A 22,013-nucleotide genomic window follows, 5' to 3' on the forward strand; every position below is an offset into this window, starting at 1 on the left:
ACAGGAAGGGATAATCCCCAAACTGTATACTGTACAAAATCTCTTGGTATGCTGAAGCATTCAGAGTTCCTTTCACTGGAGCTCAGGGGCGAATATTTTGGACATTTCCAACTTTTTGGAAAAAGTTTGGTTGTTGTTGTTATGTGGAAATTAAGTTATAATGGTCACATTCACGGTGGAAAAGGTTTTAAAGTGAATTTAAAAAATAATTACACAAATACCTGTCATTCGAACAGGATGTGTAGACTTTTAATAGCCACTGTAACAATATATTGCACTAGCTTCACAAATAATGTAAAAAAAAAAAATAATAATCCTGTTTGCAAATATTTTGTGTGTTATGTTTTTCAACTATGCCGGCACGGTGCACGACATCTGCCTCACAGTTCTGAGGACCGGGGTTCAAATCACGGCCTCGCCTGTATGGAGTTTGCATGTTCTCCCTGTGTCTGCGTGGGTTTTCTCCGGGCTGCGTGGTAGGTTGATTGAAGACTCTAAATTGCCCGTAGGTGTGAATATGAGTGTGAATGGCTGTTTCTCTATATGTGCCCTGCGATTGGCTGACGACCAGTTCAGGTGTACCCTGCCTCTCGCCCGAAGATAGCTGGGATAGGCTCCAGCACGCCCGCAACCCTAGTGAGGATAAGCGGTACAGAAAATTGATGGATGGATGTTTTTAAACTGTCTGTATCCACTGTAACATTTTCATAAAAGGTGTTCCTAAAACTTGAAAATTACATGCAAAACAGATCAATTGAAGTAAAATTTAAATTGCCAAAAAAAACAGATGGTTGAAAAAAATAATAATATATATATATATATATATATATATATATATATATATATTTGTGAACCGGTTCAAGGCATGTGAATATGATCAATTCATGTGTTACTCACCTTCAAAGGCATCTTGGTATGTTCATTAAGCAAGGGAATGTCAAACACAAGCCTGCTCAACAAATGCTGCATCATTGAAGGCCTCAGCTTACTGCAGAGAACGAATGAGAAAAGTGAAATACATAACAGAAAAAAAGTGAGACTCATTCTCTGACCGTTTTAAAACACATTTACATTTGTTCAACTCGCACAATTTTCAAGAAGAATGTGGTTTGTGTGTTGCAGAAGATGATGTCAACAGTGGTTCTGGACTCCAAATCAACAGTATTTCAATATTTTCACAACACTTGATGTGTTAGCATCATCAACATGACTTGATGTGCCAGTAGTCGTAATGTGCGATACTGATTTTGGTATCGATCCAATACCAAGTAATACAGGGCCAATATCGCTGATACCGATATCGAGACTTTTCAGAAATTAAAAGATGCATATATTGCTAAATATCAATGAATGATCATGACCTTTAAGTGTTTTTCTAATGTTTGATTTTTAATTATTAAATATTTAAAACCCAGGACAGAATTAAGTTTATTGGTAAATAGAACATACTTTATATCATAACTTTTTTTCCAGAAGCAATACAACAGTAACAAATGAAACAAATTTAAATAAACAAAGTGCACAACAAAGTGCACAAAAAAGTGAAATACATACAGTATTGCTAATGCGCAAATTCATAACAATATGGAACAGGTTTTGCCAACAATAAAAAACAAATGCAAATAGACAGTAATGTTAAGCTTGATTCCTACAACCAGTAGTTAAAAAGAGCAACGCAATTAATTCTGGGAAGCATTTGTAAAGACCATGATGCTTTGCACTGCCTGCAACGCTACGACCGTCACTGTGAGTGAGGCACACTGATGGTTGAGACAGCAAATCGCCTCTCTTTCTCACACGGCTGCCTTTGATGTTACACAAGCAGAACACGCCCGTCTTTGAAAGGTAAGTGCTTGTGTCGAGTTTGTGGATGGCGCCCTCAAGTAGAAAAATAAATAACTGCACCTCTCTGAAGTATCACATATTGACAAAATGCAAAAACAAAATTGGAATATCATGGAAAAGTTTACTTATTTCCATAATTCCATTCAGAAAGTTCAACTTTCATAGATTATAGATTCAGGGCCCACAATTTAAACAATTTCAAGTATTTATTTGTTTATTTTTACATAATTTGGGCTTTCAGCTCATAAAAGCCACCAAATCAATTCAAAACATTTGAATACTATGAAGATATTCAGCCCAAAGTTTGCAGGCCATAAATGTTTTAAAATGAGCGTCACACACGCGTTTGTCGGCCATGTTGAATGTGGCAACATTTCCAGGCCATGCATTGACAGGGCAGCCATGAAGGCATGATTTCTATCTATTGTCGCAAAGAGCTATGTGAAGAGAGAGAGCAGCATGATGGTGGCGTTAACCTTCAAAGGAATACCAGACACGGGTCTCTGGAGTCCTGAACATGTTATTTTTGGTAAAGTAACAGTTTTTTGACAAGCTGTTCATCTTTGGCAGCAGATTTGGAAATAGGAAGCACACTAAAGGAAGAAGTAACTTATGGAGGGCCACGGCGCACAAGTCAAACCTAATACTGCATGTTCTTGTGTGCCTGCTTAAAAAATGTGCTGCGATTTGTTTATGTAATGTCAAACATGTTTACACAAGCAGAAAAGTTCTCCCTGCCACCGCTAATCTCGCCCTGCACTACGCTGCCACCGCTGTGTATGTCGGTTTGCACCTGCCTTCAGGAGGCAATATTTTAAAATGTAAAATGAGCCATCACAATTCTTTTCAGGTTTGATAAATCACATTCCGTGTGCTAAATTAATCTATTTGCACATATTCCTCCAGGAACATTCAAAATGAACGGTGCAGCAATATTTCTCATTTGGCAGACGCAAATTCTGGGTGCGTACAGTTAGTCGATTTGCTTCCGCATCTCTTTGCAGAAGCATTCAAGTTTGCACACGTTTTTGCATGCGGCTCGGTCTTTTCCGGTTTTGAAAAATTGCATTATTCCACATGCAGTGTTTACATGAACTGCCCAAACTACCTGTCACAGCCTCCTCCAAAGCACCAAGCAGCAATTTAGATAATGGATAATGGAGCAATAAACGTACTCATGGTGAGTTTAACGTTGCTGGGAAATCGATGATTGCTTAAAACGCCATTAGATCTGGATGACATTGAATTCATGGTATTGTTTGTGTTGCTTTTTCAATTAAAAAAATAATTTAAATGGGTCATACTCGGCCGATAACTCGAGGCTATGCACTGTACGTGTATACTGTTGGAGTTCGGCAAACCGGCCGAGGGTAAACAGTCAGGATATTACTAGACGTTACACCGATTTTATCGGGCCGATCGGTATCAACCAATATTTAGCATTTTATGCTGATCGGCTTTCATGTCATAATTCGCCGATCCGATCAATGACTTCGTTGATCGGCTCCGCAAAAGGCATTTACTCCGCGTCCCCAGTATATTTGAATCCAAAAGCTAGTTTATTTTTAGCCTTGTCGCGTGTCTTTTGACGTCGTACTGTAAATATCTGACGGCCAATGAAATTATTTAAAAAAAAATACAAAATACAACCCAAATTCCAATGAAGTTGGGACGTTGTGTTCAACATAAATAAAAACAGAATGATGAGTAGCAAATCATGTTCAACCTATATTTAATTGAATACACTACCAAATAGTACTGTTGCAGCCATAAAATTCTAAGTTAATGATTATTTGCTAAAAACAATAAAGTTTGAACATTAAATATCTTCGATATATATATATATATCTATATATATATAGATATATATAAATATCAACGTCCCAACTTCATTGGAATTGGGGTTGTAAATAAAACTAATTTAAAATTTTAAAAAAACATGTCGGCGGTGTGGGACAGACCAGATAATAATTTGTTCGGTCTGTAACTATGCCTTACTGGCATAAATAGAGGAATAAAGATACATTATTTATTGTAAATATAGGTTTTTGAGCAATTAAGTACACAAGTATATACAGTAAATGAACAGGTCATTTAAATAGACACATTCCTCCATCTTGTGATCGGATCGGTGATCGGTTATCGTTTTTTTTTTTTAAACTCGCTGATCGGTGATGGGCCCCAAAGATCCTGATCGTGTAAAGCCTAGATGTTACATCACGGGGCTATGTGCAAAGAGCCCATTGCATGTCAATACGCACACTTGGCTTAGTGCCGCAAAACTGTCACTTGAAATGTCATTATACTGCTATAAAATGTCCTCTTACCCACAAACCGCTAGAAGACACTCTTCAATGGAATCTCTCTGGGCTTTGGTAAGGCAGCAGCCTTTCGAAAGACGGTAAACCGTGTGAAGGAGGGAATCGATCAGTGACGCGAATGGCTCGGTCCCCGCGAACAGTGGCGCACATTTCGTCAGCAGTGGTAATACTGCTGTGCACAAATACCTGTTGAGGGCAAGAGCCATATCTGTGGCACTAAGCGCTACCTAACAGAAAGAGAATCATGGAAGAAAAGGGAGAAGACAAATATTAACAGCACAAAAAAAAAATCATATGAATCAAAGGAATGAAAATTACATTCAGTTTATGGGTGGTTGTAAGAAAAAGGAAAGTTAAAACTCTCCCAAGTGAATGAGCCCATAATTTACAGGATATACTGTAGCCTGTGTTCCATATCATTAGGAATTCACTGTTTCTTTTCATTTTCCAACAAGTAGCACGGCATTATGGCAGTGAATAAAGCTTTGTGAAAATGTAAATTCATGTATTTCTGAGCCTATTGCCAACGTTCTTCCTTGTGAAATCGGCAAAAGGTGCCAGTAATACAGTATATGGGTTGCCGTTTATAAAGTCGCTCATGCTGAAAAAAAAAAACCAGCAACATTTTGTCACGTTTAGTTTCAAACAATGTTTTAAAAACAACAATATTTGTCAACTTAAATAATCCATATATTAAATGTTACACCTAAAAATGTTACATTTAAATGTTAAATATATACCTAGAGGTTAAAATATATATCTAAATATAAATGTTAATTCTAAATGCTAAATATCTAAAACGTAAATGTAAATTTAAATAAAAATGTTCAATCGAAATATTTTGGGTGGAACAAAATAGCTAATATGCAAATCCAAACTGCCAATAACCAGAAGTAGTCAAATAAAAGCATGAGAAATGTGTCTTTGCGGTGTCAAATAACATACAGTAAACAATTTGTTTTAAAAAAAAAGAAACATCTTATTCAGTAAAATGGACTCTTGGCTATAGATTCTAATGATAATAACTACCTGACTAGCAGTGACAAGCAAGAGCCTACCTCCGGTTGTCCATCTCCAGCAGGTTCTGCAGACATGTCCAGCAAGTCGGCGTGAGCAATTTTGACTGTAATGTATTTTTTTCACGCGACAATGACAGGATGTCCCTCCAGAAAACTTCAGCAAAGTGATACTAAAAACTCAAAGTACTTGTCAAAAAGCGTTTCTCCTAAAGCGTTTGTTGTTTTATATTATTACATTACCACTGCAATCTATGTCAAAGAGTCCATTTCCAGGGATAAGATGTTTTTTTTAATACGTTATTTGACAGTTGACACTACAAACACACAAGACTTGGAGCTTTTTTTTTTTCTCAGGACATTGAATCGATCGCAACTACACTGTTCTGGTTGTCGCTGGCTAGTGTGCCCGAACTAAGCCTTGTTGCGTGAACTGAAGAAGCCTGTTCGGATGAAAGGCGAAACGTCTTCCAAGACAACCAGAACAGTCCAGTTGTGATCGATTCGATGCCTTGAGAATGAAACGACCCTGGATGAATGAGAATATTCACAGGCATACCTCGAGCTTTTAGTTTGGATTTGCATATTAGGTAAACGTTTCGTTCTGTCCGAAACATTTGGATTCCGGTTTCCTCCCACATCCCAAAAACATGCATGGTAGGTTGATTGAAGACTCTAAATTGCCCGTAGGTGTGAATGTGAGTGCGAATGGTTGTTTGTTTCTATGTGTCCTGCGATTGGCTGGCGGCCTGTTCAGGGTGTACCCCGCCTAGCGCCCGAAGATATTAAATGTTATTTTTAGCGTGCGCCGCTTTACAAACGACTCCCCATAGAACTATGGATTTATGCATGCCTAACAGCCTTTGAAGGATAAAGCATTGAGGGGTTCTTGGGACTCCAGAGACACCAGCAGCTTCATATACCTGCCTGCTGATCATCAGCGGCAGCTGCTGGCTTCAGACAAAGCATCTGCCTGACAGAAAGTAGAATAGACAGGAGCAACGACATATTGCTGGCGTCGGGCAGAAACCAAAACCATCACCTTGCATGAAACCAAAACGATAGCATGTTTTTAGAGCCATGAACATTGCATCAGAAAAGAGAGCAAGGCCTTTTCAACATTTTGTATTGGTCAATAGTTTGTAAAAATGACATCCCCATGCGCGGACTGACCAATAGTATCGATTTGTAAAAAAAAAATGTGAAATTGACCAAATTTTGACATAGGAGGTTTCGGCCCGACGCCGGTTATATGCAAAAGTGTCTTAAATTTGACATGCATAATAATTTGGAATGCCGACACGGTGACCGACTGGTTAGCACAACCGCCTCACAGTTCTGAGGACCCGGGTTCAAATCTGGCCGCGCCTGTGTGGAGTTTGCATGTTCTCCCCGTGCCTACATGGGTTTTCTCCGGGTACTCCGGTTTCCTCCCCCATCCCAAAAACATGCAAGGTAGGCTAATTGAAGACTCTAAATTGCCCATAGGTGTGAATGTGAGTGCGAACGGTTGTTTGTTTCTATGTGCCCTGGGATTGGCTGGCAACCAGTTCAGGGTGTACCCCGCCTCCTGCCCGATGACAGCTGGGATAGGCTCCAGCACGCCCACGACCCTAGTGAGGAGAAGCGGCTCAGAAAATGGATGAATGCATAATTTGGAACACAGTGTAATTCCTAAGTGATGAATATTTTGTATTTTTACTTTGTAAAATCACTTAGATTAAAGCTGAAAGTCTACACATCAATAACATCTTGATTGTTTAAGTTGAAAACAATACTGGTATTGTACATAATATCTTTCATTAGTTCCTAAAATTCTCAACTCCACTTATCCGTCAGAGCTTTCTGCTGATTGACTGCGGAGAGCTGAGTAGGTGGTGTTCCAAGAAACTGAGTATAATTTTACTTTATATTCATGTTTGTCTGCAGCCAGGTCCGCGTACCAAATAAACATCTGTTCTCAATTGTAAGAAGAGCCACAACATTGAAATCTGAAATCTTGTATTTCAATCTCTTTGAATCAAAGTACAACACACACACAAAAAAGGCCGAAACTTACAGTGTCCAATGAAGCTGCAGCTCTGAGGTCTGGTAAGAAGCCAACTTCGAGCAGATGCAGGAGGAAATTCCGGTCTTGTACACCATATACCCGGTCCAAAAACAGCACCATGGCCGCTTTATGATCCGGACAAAAGCCAGCTGACATGTCTGGCTCCAACACCACCCAATCTAGGCATGGCAATATACTGATAGTTTCTATTTGTCCAGTTTTCACTCTTATCTAACAAAATATTAGATGATGATAATATTGACGCTGACACTGTAGATGTACTTACCTTTTTCTAGACTTGGCATAGAGAATGGAATGCAGATGACGCCCACCAGATCTTCAATGGGAATGAGGGACCTTAGAATGGCTCTGATGCGGATTGCTTCACCTTTACCAGCATGTATCAACTGATGCAAAAGGATGACAGTGATTGATTAGGTTGTGATACATTTGTGTGTGCGTGTGAGTGCAAATGTGTGTGGGTTTGTTCGGACACAATGTTGTGTCACTCACATGCATTTCAGGACCACAACGTCCCAGCAGGTCAATGAGAGCTGCATAGAAGGTCATGATGGCATTTCCCAAGTGGATAGTGTCGTCTTCTTCATCTAACCCATCATTGCTATATAGGTGAGCACGGACACGAACAAACACGAACACACACACACACACACACACACACACACACACACACGCGCACACTCAGAGAATCGGATAATACTTGAACTCTAATGTATAGTTATTTTATTTATGTTTGTTAATTTTTACAACAGGAGCTATGTGGATAGTCACCAAAACCTGACATAAAAAAATGGAGGTTTGGAAAGAAGAAAAACCTATGCAGATGCATTTTTTGTTGTTGCTGTCAGTGGTAATTAATCATGTGACTTAAACACTTAAAAAAAGATGACTAAGCTGCAGACTGCGAAGTAACATTTTTAAAATACAGTGCACGCAACAGAAATTCTATGTCTATTGTAGGGCTGCATGATATTGGGAAAAAATGACAGATTTTTCTTTTTAAACAGGCAATATATATTACGATGTGAAATAATACAGGATCAGTGTTGGGAAAGATCATTTTCTACGCGAATTACTTCAAAGTTCAGTTCACAATTCCAGAAAGTTTTTTTTTTTCTCCAATATTGGATGTTGCTGACGGGCTATTACCCTCAAAATACTGGCATTTCATTTCCACATTGTTGCCACTCCTTCAGTCCACACTAGTAGCCAGCTGCAGCTTTCACCCTACAGTCTCAAAAACATGAGGAAAAATGTGTTGCTTAAATGGTGTTTTTTTGTTTTGTTTTGTTTTGGTTTTTTTCATGAGGAATTAAAACAAAAACAGGACTGTAGTCCTTAATGGGCAAACAAAAACACGCAAAACAGTATGACATTCATTCCCAGCAGCTCTGGCTGACAATATTTACAAAATATCGACTCTTATATCACAAAACAAATTAAATTCCATATTATCACAGTGGGCGGCACGGTGCACGACTGGTTAGCACATCTGCCTCACAGTTCTGAGGACCAGGGTTTAAATCCCGGCCCTGCCCGTGTGGAGTTTGCATGTTCTTCCCGTGCCTGCGTGGGTTTTCTCCGGGCAGTCCGATTTCCTCCCACATCCCAAAGACATGCGTGGTAGGTTTATTGAAGACTCTAAATTGCCCATAGGTGTGAATTTATGTGCGAATGGTTGTTTGTCTATATGTGACCTGCGATTGGCTGACGACCAGTTCAGGGTGCACCCCGCCTCTCGCCCGAAAATAGTTGGGATATGCTCCAGCACGCCCGCGACCCTTGTGAGGATAACGCAGGACAGGAAATGGATGGATGGATTATCACAGTGTGGTCGTACAGTGTTTTAACGAAAGCATTCTGATACAAATAATATTTTCCTAGTAATCCATTTTTACGGCGGCAGGGTGGTCGCAAACCTAGTGAGGATAAGCGATACAGAAAATGGATGGATGGATCCATTTTTACAGTTTTGGGAGAAGGAACAGAAAAGATTGACTGTATATTCGTAAGCCTAAGTCATTTGTCTGGGCTTATTTCTGAAGGTTTAACATCTGTTGTTTGCCGAATAAGGAGTGGAATTTTCTTGCACCTTCCACCCTACCCTCTACTCAGAGTATAAGATAGATGGCACCCCTTTGTTTAGGCAGACACATGGTTCCACCATTCGTGAAACTATCTGTCTCCAACGAGTTGTTACTTCTTGCCAATAAATGACAGACAACTGTCCATTTGGTCTCCGAGAACTTCACTGGCTTTTCCTCACATAAAATAACTCACAATTGGTTGGTATAAACACTTTTGGCTCATATGTTCCCCCGACTTTAACACAACAGGGGAATTTGAAATACTTCCTCCGCTTATTTTTTATTTTTGAATAATTCGGATAATTATTGAACATGCAGCCGGACAGAAAAGGGTTCAAGGGGATAGACCAAGGAAAAGAACGGAGAAGTGCAATAGGGGTGGAACCACATCAGAACAATAGTTAGAAAGTCTAGATATTTGACTACAAGTAACATTACAAAGTCAAATTGTGTTCGTCTTGTGGACGGGGGACACCCAGTGAGGGTAATATTTTTTTTACAATTATGTGTTGTATTACAAAAGAATCAAGGAACATACGTATTTACTTCCATTTACATAGCATCCCTGAATGTACCTCGCGCACTCACGTAGCTGCGGCATGCATGCCTCGAGTAGTTTCATTCTAAAGAGCGAAATATCTTATTAGTATGTCCAAATAGCTCCCTCTGCTGGTCACTTTTAATATTCCAGTTGATTCACTGTATATTACAGGACACCAACATCGCAGCGGACCCTGGGATGTGACTATTGCGCACACGTGCATCGCGATGATGATGCTCGAACAACATATCATGCAGCCCTAGTCTATTGTTTTGAATTTTGTCCCTTGTCTTACGGAATATTGCTCCTTTCTGATGCAGAGGAAGGACCATCTCTTAAGGGATCAAGGGAAATCTTAATTGCGTCTTCCATTGTGGCCAACAACCCATCACCACCTTCTCCTCGAAGTGCAGGGCCAAAACATTCCGGTCGGCGGATAAGAAGTTTCACCACAACGTTAGCATTCTCTTCCACACTTTCACCTGGTCACAGAGAGAAAGAACTCAACCTCAATTCAAAGCACTTTCTTGGACAAGAACAATACTTAATACATATATATTAGATATTAGATATCGAGAAAGAAGAGAAAAAGAACAGTGCATAAATATTTAATATTCAAATGTTTACCATTACAAAATACAGCAAAACGCAAGAAGTCAAGGTAGCGTTCTCCTTCTACAGGGTTCCAGCCAATGTCAGGATATCCTTTATACACCAGCATCGTGCAGCTCTGCAGCCCGCAGCCAGCCAGATACTGAACCACCTGAGAGGACAAAGGATAGGATGTAATGATTCTGATCAACAAAAATAAAAGGGAACACAAAAGCAATTGTAATTCCAGCGAATTATTTCTGTAGGATGCAAATGCTGGCTTCAAAACTTCAACACGTCCTATATGTGAGGTCAACATTTCTCTGGCAAACCTACAAGTCTGAGGGTACACACATTCCAAATGATACATATGAGCCAACAGCACCTTCTCCAAGTCTGGCTCTCTCAGGGCAAGGGCCAACTCATTGTTATCCATCACTGATGCTGCAGCCACATCAAGAGGGGTGGATCCTCGCATCGATGGAGATGCTGAGCAGTACAAAGGAGAACAAAAATAAATAACTAGTGATGCCAGTTACTTTTAAACTCAAGTAATCAGTAAATAAACTATATTACTTTTTTAAGGTAACTGCAACACTGTCAATAACACAACCCATCCTTCCTTCCATTTTCTACACCGCTTATCCTCACTAGGGTCGCGGGCATGCTGGAGCCTATCCCAGCGGACTTTGGGCGAGAGACGGTGTACACCCTGAACTGGTCACCAGCCAATCGCAGGACACATACTGTATACTGTAATCAAACAACCATTCACACTCACACCTACAGGCAATTTAGAGCCTTCAATTAACTTACCATGCATGTTTTAGGGATGTGTGAGTAAACCTGAAGAAAACCTGGAGAAAACCCATGCAGGCACGGGGAGAACATGCAAACGCCACACAGGGATTGCCAAATTTCAACCAGGGTCCTCAGAACTGAACCACCGTGGCGTCCCAATAACACAACCATTCACTGTGACAAATTAAAATATAACTAAGAACATTGCAGCAATATCTCTACGGATATCAAGTGTGTCTAAAATTCTGTAAACAAAGTTTTGAAAGTGTAACAAAATACACATGCAAATGCTGCAAATCTGATAAGGAAAAAAAACTACTCTTTAACATGGGAAAAGGGTGTAACAGTGGGCGACTGGTTAGCACATCTGCGTCACAGTTCTGAGAACTCAGGTTCAAATCTCCCCTCGCCTGTGTGGAGTTTGCATGTTGTCCCCGTGCCTGCGTAGATTTTCTCCGGGTACTCCGGTTTCCTCCCACATCCCAAAAACATGCATGGTAGGTTAATTGTAGACTCTAAATTGCCCGTAGGTGTGAATGTGAGTGCGAACGGTTGTTTGTTTCTATGTGCCCTGCGATTGGCTGGCAACCAGTTCAGGGTGTACCCCGCCTCTCGCCCGAAGATAGCCGTGATAGGCTTCAGCACGGCCACGACCCTAGTGAGGAGAAGCGGTACGGAACATGAATGAATGAATGAATGAAAATGGGAAAAGGGGGAACAAACTAAAGTGAAATCTTTGGTTAACAATTTGCCATTTACCTTGTGCTACTGAGAATGCAATCATCGGAATGGAATACGAATTATGAATTGTGTCAATATTGTAATATTTAGTTGTATTGAATAATGTAATAGGAGAATTTCTTCAATGTTTTGATTGATTAATTAGTTTCTGTTGGTGGTAATGGTCCTTATTTCATTAACAAGTTCTCTTTATGTATTTTTGCTCAAGAAAATGAAACAGTAATTTCCAATAATATCAATCCATTTTGGAGCAATTGGTAAATAACTATTTGCCTTTGGAGCACCCCTTTTTCATTGCCAAAATAATCCCCCCACCCCACCCTCCGCCACAACCCCGGCCCCCATGTCTTGGTGTAACATCAGTTGCAGAAGTGGAGATCAAATTCACTGCAAAGCCAATGTGAAAAAAAAAAGAAACTGGAGTGCCTGGAGAAAACCCACGCAGGCACGGGGAGAACCTGCAAACTCCACACAGGAGGGGTCAGGGATTGAACCCCGGTCCTCAGAACTGTGAGGCAGACACTCTAACCAGTCGCTCACTGTGCCACCACTTGAATTTATCTTTCTTGAATTAATTTCTTACTTCTCGAGACACAGCTTTTTTCACGAGGGTCTCCTACAATGTAAGTATGTTTATTTTTGTTGAGTACTGCTTGCAGATCTTTTGTTACCCATGGCTTGTTGTTTGGGTATCTGACCACCATCTTAGTGGGGATAAGCAGAGCGACACAAAACCTAATGTAGGAAAAAGCTGTCTGATAGTTCATCGATATCTTCAGTTGAATCATCAAAGCAACACCAGTCAGTACAATCCATACATGCTTGGAGAGCTGAGGTACCGGCCACAAACCAAAACTTGATTTTCTCCACAACCTCTATGTGCCTGAACGCGGATTTATACGTAGGCATGACCGAAGGAGGGTGCAGGCATAGATTTGTACGCACCGCCCACAGATTCATAACACACATCAAGCATGGAATTACTCGGTGTGGTGGCACAAGACACATATTTTTCGTATTTTTAGGTTTTCTTTAAGTGACAGTGGTTAAAGTGTCCAAGGATTAATTTAGGGGCATCAGGACAGATTGGGTCTAGTCGGTGGATGATTAGCCGTGCTGCTGGCCAGCGGATGAATGTATACAACCATGAAGAAGTGCTGAAAATCCCTTGGTAAACAGAAAGGTCTAAGTGAGATGGTCAGCAGTGCGATGTCAGCCAGTACATATTGATTCCCATACGATGACAGTGTTTCAGTACCTTTGATTCACATAGAAACGCATGCCGCCACCGCGATGCGAATTCATGAGCTCCAGTGACCTATCAAGCCTAAATAATTAATGACAGTTCTTCATCCCGATCTGATTTACCAAATCAGGTTTCAGTGAAAGCAAACTGAAACCTTTCCTTGTGTAGTAAGTTTAACCCAGGCCTCCAGCTCATGTAACTTGTTGCAGATAGATTGCAGGTTGTAGAGAAGGACCGTGGGTAGTGCGGGAAGCTTGCGACTGTCGCTCAGGTCAATATATTTGATCCTCCGCCGTATACCTCCTCGTCTCCCTCATTTCTTGTGCTTTGTCCCCCTAATAATAATACGGCAAAGTTAAATCGGTATACCGTTTTTGGCTTTGCACCATACAATGATTGTAAATGATTGAAATTCTCCCTAGGCCGGTTTTATGGCAGCTCTTGGTATCCTAGGCGATGTTCAAGGCCGGGAAGATTATACATTAAAGTGCATTATGCCTGGGAAAGAATGTACGAATGTTAAACTAATTAGCGGTTTCCTGTCAAATCTGGATTCCAGTCTTCAAAGACTCCTTTCCTTGTTTTGAAGATAGCAACCAAAAGGTTGGGAGATCTTCTCTCCAATAAGACCAAGCTGGGACAGATCGACAACGATAGATTATGCCATGCCACAGATTGAACTATTACTCCCAGACGTTATGTTTAATCACCGCCTTTTTAAGGAACGCAAATACAGCAATGAACTATTTGTTTAATATTAAAACCTGCACGCAAGGCGCCACCCAACACCCACCAGGAACAATTTCTGGGACACAGGCGACACCCGCTAGTGTTTGAGAGTTACTGCAATGTGGACTTTCATTTGAGATTTCTTTAACTGAAGATAAATGACTGATCACTCTATGTGCTTGATTTATGATTAACAGTACAAAGTTGGGAGTATTTTATATTAATATATGATTTTTACACCATTTTTTTATGGCTAAATTGTAGACTAATATTTAAGTCGATGGGTGTGGTCTTCTTCAGTCTCCCCTGTCTCTTCGACACGCCTCCTGGGTATTTAACCTTTGACTCCTGCCTCTTCTCTCTCTCTCTCTTGGGTCTTGCTCTCCTGTGTTTCGTGCTGAGGATTACCTAGGAACGGGTCTGCCGTGCTACCACCCTTCCCCGCACCCCTTTTCTTTGTTCGAACACGCGGTTCGGCCAGCACAAGCCTGGGATGGAGACTTGGCTTCCCAGCCTACGTGGGTTACCGCTAGGCGATCAGAGCAGTTGCTGCTAAAAGTACCAGATACGTTCCCAGCCAAGCGTGATCACTCTGAAATTGCTCGCGAGTCCCTGGAAGGGCAGGAAGAGAGACGGTCGTATTCTCCCAACCAAAGCATGACGAACAACTTCCCTTTTTCTTCACCCACCTGTTTTTGTTCTTTTTTTGTGCATCCTATTACTTCAACCAAACTTGCCTCCGTTCCTCCCGAGACGACTGAGACAGACCACCCCAAATACCCACGGATCTACAATCATGAGTACAGCACAAGCATTGCTGGAATGTACAAGATGAGTGCCTACTAATTTCGGGGTAAAATATCAGCTTCACACAAGTTCCAAAGTTGTAATCTCTCGCTCTGACTCAACACATTAAACACTCACATTTTCATTTTTAGCTCAGCAACACACAATGTCCTATTTCCCTTTTCATTCATTTCACCATTATTCAATTCAATTAACATTGCAAAGAGGAACTATGCAGCCAAGTTGGAAAAACAGTTTAGCGCTAACGACTCTAAATCAGTCTGCCATGCATTCCAATCGCTGACAAATTACAAGCGACGATCCCCCCCAAACTGAGAACAATAGCACACTAGCCAACGACTTGAATACCATGTACTGCAGATTTGAAAAGGACACTTTCACACCCCACACGCACCCAGCCGCACCACCGACCACTATCACACCTCAGACTTATGTGTTAACCATCCACGAACAGGATGTGAGACGCATCTTCAAACAACAAATGATTAACAAAGCGGCAGGCCCAGACCATGTGTCCCCATCCTGCCTCTAAGCCTGCGCGGACCAGCTCGCTCCAGTCTTCACACAGATATTCAATAGATCTCTGGAACTGCGCGAAGTACCATACTGTTACAAAGGCTCCACCATCATTCCAGTCCCCAAAAAACCTACAATCCCGGGTCTAAATGACTACAGGCTTGTCGCCTTGACATCTTTGGTCATGAAGTCATTTGAACGGCTCGTGCTGGGCCACCTCAAGAGCGTCGCAGGTCCCCTGCTGGACCCCCTGCAGTTTTCCTACCGAGCGAACAGGTCTGCGGATGATGATCAACATGGGACTGCACTTCATCCCAGAACAGCTCGACAGTGCAAGGACCTACGCGAGGATCCTGTTCGTGGACTTCAGGTCAGCGTTCAACATCATCATCCCTGAACTCCTTTCATCCAAGCTTCTCCAGTTCAGCATCTCACCTGCCATCTGCCAGTGGATATATATAGCTTCCTGAGGGAAAGGACACAGCAGGTGTGGCTGGGGAAGGCCACCTCATCCATACGCAGCATCAGCACTGGGGCGCCCCAAGGTTGTGTCCTCACTCCGCTGCTCTTCTCTCTCCACACGAACGACTGCACCTCAACGCACCCGGCTGTCAAACTCCTGAAGTTTGCAGATGACAACACTGTCATCGGCCTCATCAAGGACGGTGACGAGTCTGCATATCGACAGGAAGCGGAGCGGCTGGAGCTGTGGTGCGGCTACAACCTGGAGCTGAACACGCTCAAGACTGTAGAGATTATCGTGGACTTCAGGAGGCATCCTTCGCCACAGCTGCCCCTCACGTTGTCCAGCTGCCTTGTGTCAACTGTCAAGACCTTCAAGTTCCTGGGAATTACAGTATCTCAGGACCTGAACTGGGCGACCAACATCAACTCCGTCCTCAAAAAGGCGCAGCAGAGGATGTACTTCCTGCGGCTTCTGAGGAAGCACGGCCTGCCACAGGAGCTGCTGAGGCAGTTCTACACAGCGGTCATCGAAACAGTCCTGTGTTCTTCCATCACAGTCTGGTTTGGTGCTGCTACAAAAATAGACAAACTGCGACTGCAACGGACAATCAAAACTGCTGAAAGGATTGTCGGTATCCCCCTACCCACCCTTGAGGACTTGGACGCTGCCAGAACTAAGACAAGAGCGTGCAAAATCCTCTCGGACCCTCCACATCCCGGTCACCAGCTCTTTCAGCTCCTTCCCTCAGGTAGACACTACCGATCAATGCAAACTAGAATTCGCAGACATTCCAACACCTTCTTCCCTCTTGCAATCAACTTCTTAAACACCTAACCTACAATTCCATTACAACATGCTGGCAATTTTTTGTCTTGAGTTTGTTGTCACATTTCTGTGGGGCCAATTATACATTACTCCTGCACTCACTGTAGTAGTCTCGCCACGCTGCACTATTTGCATATCTGTTGTTGACCAATACTGGCCACTCATGCCAGAGTAGCATCTGCTCCATTTGCACATTGATTGAGGAGTATCTGCAACATTTGCACAATCAACATTGTCCCGGATTATCGCACTACTCGCTTGAAGTCTCGGCACCCTTTGCACAATGGTCATTGCACCGGACAATTGCAATATCAGTCTTTCTAACTGCATTAAGTGCTAGAGGACTCTGCATCTTTTTGCACAATTGTCAATTTTTTTTTTACCGCCATTACCAGATAACTAGCAACCCTTTATTGCTCAGTGACTGTTTTTTGTCAATGTCTTTATGTCTCAAAAAGTGTTCTCTGTCAAATGACTGTCTGTTGTCGTACTCGAGCGGCACCAACTACCGGAGACAAATTCCTTGTGGGTTTTTTGGACATACTTGGCAAATAAAGAAGATTCTGAATCTGATTCTGATTCGTGTTTCCTTTTTGTAGTTAGACCCATCTGTGTGTTTCCCTATAGATCCCTAGAAGATTCCATTAAATATTCTATAAAATTCCACTCCTTGTTGTGTTTTGTGTGTGTTTTGAGTTTAATAATGTAGCCTCTGTAATCTAGAATTTGTATTTCCTAAATGTAGCAACCTTCACATTATGAGACTGATAAGAAGTTTTTTGTCACTCTTTCCTAAATTTTACATGTAGAAAAAAGAGACCTGGAACCCAAAATAGCTTGATTATCTCGCTAAGCGTAAAATAATACTAAACGACGCTTCCAGCTTTTTTTTCTTATATAAATTACATTTTATCCAAACGCCAATATACGCTACACACTATAGACTTTAATTACTTGTGCTGGGATCACTAATATCAACACAGGTTATACTGGATTATACACCGCACCACTCGACAGTAGCACTGCCTTACTCATTTTCCCACATCCTGTCCTGACCTTTTCTGTAGTTATATTGCATGTCCTTACCGGGTGCCCTAAACCCCGCCCCCCCAATCTACAAATGACTGTTGAAATGTTACTTGTGTTCAAACATCTAGACTGTCTCACTATAGTTCTGCTGTGGTTTTCACCCCTAGTCCCCTTGTCCACTCTGTCTCTCCGTTATTCCCTTAAAACCCTTTTCTGTCTGGTTGCAGTTTAAAAAAACATCAGAATAATAATTGTAAAACATTTTTAAATAAGCACGCGGGGGTTCAAATCCAGCCTCACCTGTTTGGAGTTTGCATGTTCTCCCATGCCTGCATGGGTTTTCTCCAGGCATTCCGGTTTCCTAGCACATCCCAAAAACATGCTTGGCAGGTTGATTGAAGACCCTAAATTGCGAATGGTTGTTTGTATATATGTGCCCTACGTTTGGCTGGCGACCAGTTCAGGGTGTAACCCGCCTCTCGCCTGAAGATAGTATAAGATAGGATAGGCTCCAGCACGCCCGCGACCCATGTGAGGATAAGCGGTACAGAAAATGGATGGATGGAAGGAAAAATAAGCGGGGGGAGTATTTGAAACTCCCCTGTTGCACAGCAAAGCTGTTCCAGCACAAAGGCATAGAGATCCACCATTCTGCAAGGCCATGCTGCTGAACAGGACAGGTTTAAAAAAAAAAGTGCCAAAAAGTCCCAAATGCAAAATTCTAAGTTTCTTTTCATTTATTTTCAGCAGACAGTAGTGTTAGTAGTAGTAGTAGTAGTAGTAGAACATTTAGAACTACCTGATATCACTTGGTATAAGCTGTAGTCTTTAGCCGCCACTTCAAGGTAAACTAAATTCTTTATTTATTTGTTGGGCAAACTAATAAACGTATGAATGTATATTTCAGGAAGTTGCGCCCTCCTACAAACAAAGCAAAGCAAAGCAAATTTATTTATAGAGCGCATTTCATACACAAGGTAATTCAATGTGCTTTACAAAAAAAATAAAATACAATTAAAACAGCGTACAGTGCAAGAAATATAATTTAAAAGTGGAAATGCTCTAAAAAGCATGGCCAAAATAAGAGTTTTAACCCGGACTTAAAAACATGCACACTTAGGGCTGACATCACTTCTGTTGGCAACGTATTCCATTTGTGTGCAGCAGAATACCTAAATGCTGCTTCACCATGTATGCTTTGGACTCTGTACTCCACTATTTGACCTGAGTCTGTCGATATCAGAGCCCTACTACGTTTATATTCCATTAGCATTTCATTCATGTATTCAGGACCTAAACTGTTTAGTGATTTATAGACCAGTAGCAGAACTATATATAACTATATACTATATATATATAAAACTATATATAATATATTCTAAAGCTGACTGGAAGCCAGTGTAAAGACTTTAGAATTGGAGTAATATGCTCCGACTTCTTTGTTCTGGTCAGAACCCGAGCTGCAGCATTCTGAATGAGCTGCAGCTGTTTAATGCTCTTTTCAGGCAGTCCAGTCAGAAGACCATTACAATAGTCAAGTCTACTTGAGATAAAAGCATGGATGAGCTTCTCCTGGTCTGCTTGACACATGCAAGCCTTCACTCTGGATATGTTCTTCAGATGGTAGAAGGCAGTTTTAGTAATTGATTTGATATGACTGTTGAAAGTCAGGTCAGAATCTATCAGATCACCAAGGTTTCGGACTTGGTCTTTGGTTTTTAAAGAGAGTGAATCCAGGTATTTACTAACAGCAATCCTCTTTTCTTTACTGCCAAAACAATTATCTCAGTTTTATTGTGATTTAATTGAAGAAGATTTTGGCTCATCCAGTTATTTATCTGTTTTAGACAGTGACACAACACCTCAATTGAACTGTAGTCATCTGGAGACACTTCTAGATATAACTGTGTGCCATCTACATAGCTATGATAGTCAAAATTAAAGTTCTGGGGAATTTGACCCATGGGTAGCATATACAGGCTGAACAGGAGGGGTCCAAGAACTGACCCTTGAGGGACCCCATAGGTCATTGCCATCGAATGAGATTGAACACTTGCAATGGTTACAAAATAACTCCGTTCATTCAGGAAGGAACCATCCCCTGAACCATTTAGTCCTACCCACGTTTCCAACCTGTTCAGCAGTATATTATGATCTACCGTATCAAAAGCCACACTGAGGTCCAACAAGACCAGAATTGACACCATTCCCGAGTCAGTATTCAAACTTATATCATTCTGTCCTGTGATGAGTTCGGAAACCTGATTGAAATTTGTCAAAAATTATTTTTAAGTAATTGCTGAGTTGATTAAAAATAACTTTCTCAACAATCTTGGCTATGAGATGGGTCTATAGCTTGCTAACATTGAAGCGTCCAGTGTTCTATTTTTTAGAAGAGGATTAATGGCAGCTACTTTAAGAGGTTTAGGAAACTCGCCTGACTGAAGTGAGCAATTGATTATTTGCTGCAAATCAGCTAGCACAGACTTCACAATAGCTTTGAAAAAGTCAGATGTTATTGAGTCAAGACAGCTCGTTGATGGTTTCAGCTGCTGAACCGTTTTCTCTACAGTTTTTTGGCCAACTGTATCAAATTCTGACATGGTAATAGAGTGTTTCCCGGTTGGCTTCAGATGTAGTATCATTGTATGATTTTGCTGATTTGTGGTAATATTTAACCTGATGGGTTGTATTTTTTCCACTAAAATAAGCAAATTCATTGCATTTATTTGCTGTTAGGAGTTCTGGAGGTATCTGATTCAGTGTGGTTGTGAGCTTGTCAACCACAGCAAACAGAGTGCGAGTATTGTTGAAGTTCTCATTGATGATTTCAGAAAAGTGTTGCTGTCTAGCACTGACTAAATCTTGGTTAAAATTACAAAGACTTTGTCTGTAGAGGACATAGTCAATTTGGAGTTTAGTTTTTCTCCACTGGCGTTCTGCTTTCCTACACTTTGATTTAGGTCTTTACCATCATTGTGCTCCTCCACAGTGTTTTTAGGTCGCCTCAAGATTGCCTTAGTTTTAATAGGAGCGACAGCATTCATGACATTTGAGATTTTACAGGTGACATTATCCAAGTCTTAGCATTCACAGTTTGTGACACAGCAATGGTCTCTATAAACTTAGTGGCAGTACTCTCATTTATGTACCTTTTCTTAATAGACATAGAGGTTGTCTGAACTTTTGGAAGAATCTGTAATTCAAAGAATACACAAAAATGGTCAGAAATAGCCATATCCTTCATGTCAATTGATAGAATTTCAACATCCTTAGAGATGACCAGGTCTAAGATGTGCCCTTGAGTGTGGGTTGGACTCTTAATATGTTGAGAGAGGTCAAATGTGTCTAGTATAGCAGAGAGTTCTTTAGATTTTCTTTCCATGTTATTGTAAACCTGTATGTTAAAGTCTCCCGTTATGACAAAATAGTCAGTAGTCAGTACAAATAACTGACAGCAGTTCTGAAAAGTCCTCCATAAATTTTCCTTTCTATCTTGGAGGCCGATAAATTATTAAAACAATAACCTTTGGGTCACCTTTAACTAAAAAACAGAGATATTCAAAAGAGCTAAAATCACCAGTATTAATTTCTTTACACTGAAATAATGACTTAAAAATAACAGCAATATCACCGCCTTTTTTCCCTTTTGTTTTTTTTTTTTTGCTGGTGTTGCCTCATTTAAAATGGTATTACAGCTGCTTTCTGTTAACCACGTTTCATTTAGTAACAAAAAGTCCAGCTCATAGGTTGTAATGATGTCATTAATCAACGTCGATTTATTACCCAGTGACCTGCTATTGAAAAGAGCTCGTATCGCAGAGATAACTGTAGAGAAAGGTTTGATAGATTCACATTTTATCCTCACTAAGTTTGTAGTTATACTTTTTTTGTGCCATATTTCTTTGACCAACTTTCTGTCTCTTATAATTACAGGGATCAAAATTGCCTGATCTCCTTAGGGGTCTGACTTATTCTTGAAAAGACCCCACAGATATCTGTCAGATTTGCAGATAAGGTTCTTCATGAGTGGAGGAGGGGCCCTTTGCATCTTAGTGGATGGTGGTTTCAGGCGAGGGGGGATGGGAGGAAGATCTTGGTGTGGTGTGCGTTGGATTCCAATATTGACAATAGTCTTCATCCTGTCCGTCACACCGAGCAGAGAATTTAGGCAAATGGAGAATGAGTTTTGTGTTGGGCTTTGCTCCAATGGGGCATGGAGGGGTTTGGGAGATTCAACGTGCTGGCTCAACTCATTTGTTATTCGCTCCTCCAATTGTTTGGGTGACGCTGATGAATCCTTCTGCGCCTCGTGTCGCCTTATTCCCTTTTCCTCCGATTGTTTGGGAACAACTGCATCTTTTTGTCCTTCAGCCGTGTC

General features: G+C 41.1%; 1 protein-coding gene across 2 annotated transcripts in view; it reads right to left on the reverse strand.

Annotated features, from left to right (window-relative positions):
* The window catches only part of ryr2a (ryanodine receptor 2a (cardiac)), a 355,011-nt gene that overhangs the window by 174,728 nt on the left and 158,270 nt on the right, over positions 1-22,013 (reverse strand). For both annotated transcript variants that reach the window (XM_061705277.1, XM_061705276.1), the window contains exons 47-54: positions 10,858-10,961; positions 10,509-10,644; positions 10,177-10,363; positions 7,746-7,854; positions 7,519-7,639; positions 7,242-7,411; positions 4,173-4,393; positions 898-988 (exon numbers count right to left, since the gene is read on the reverse strand). In XM_061705277.1, coding sequence (XP_061561261.1) covers positions 898-988; positions 4,173-4,393; positions 7,242-7,411; positions 7,519-7,639; positions 7,746-7,854; positions 10,177-10,363; positions 10,509-10,644; positions 10,858-10,961 — 1,139 coding nt within the window. The remainder of the gene's footprint in view (positions 1-897; positions 989-4,172; positions 4,394-7,241; positions 7,412-7,518; positions 7,640-7,745; positions 7,855-10,176; positions 10,364-10,508; positions 10,645-10,857; positions 10,962-22,013) is intronic.

This window comes from Phycodurus eques, chromosome 19 (assembly GCF_024500275.1).
Source record: "Phycodurus eques isolate BA_2022a chromosome 19, UOR_Pequ_1.1, whole genome shotgun sequence".
Lineage (NCBI taxonomy): Eukaryota > Metazoa > Chordata > Actinopteri > Syngnathiformes > Syngnathidae > Phycodurus > Phycodurus eques.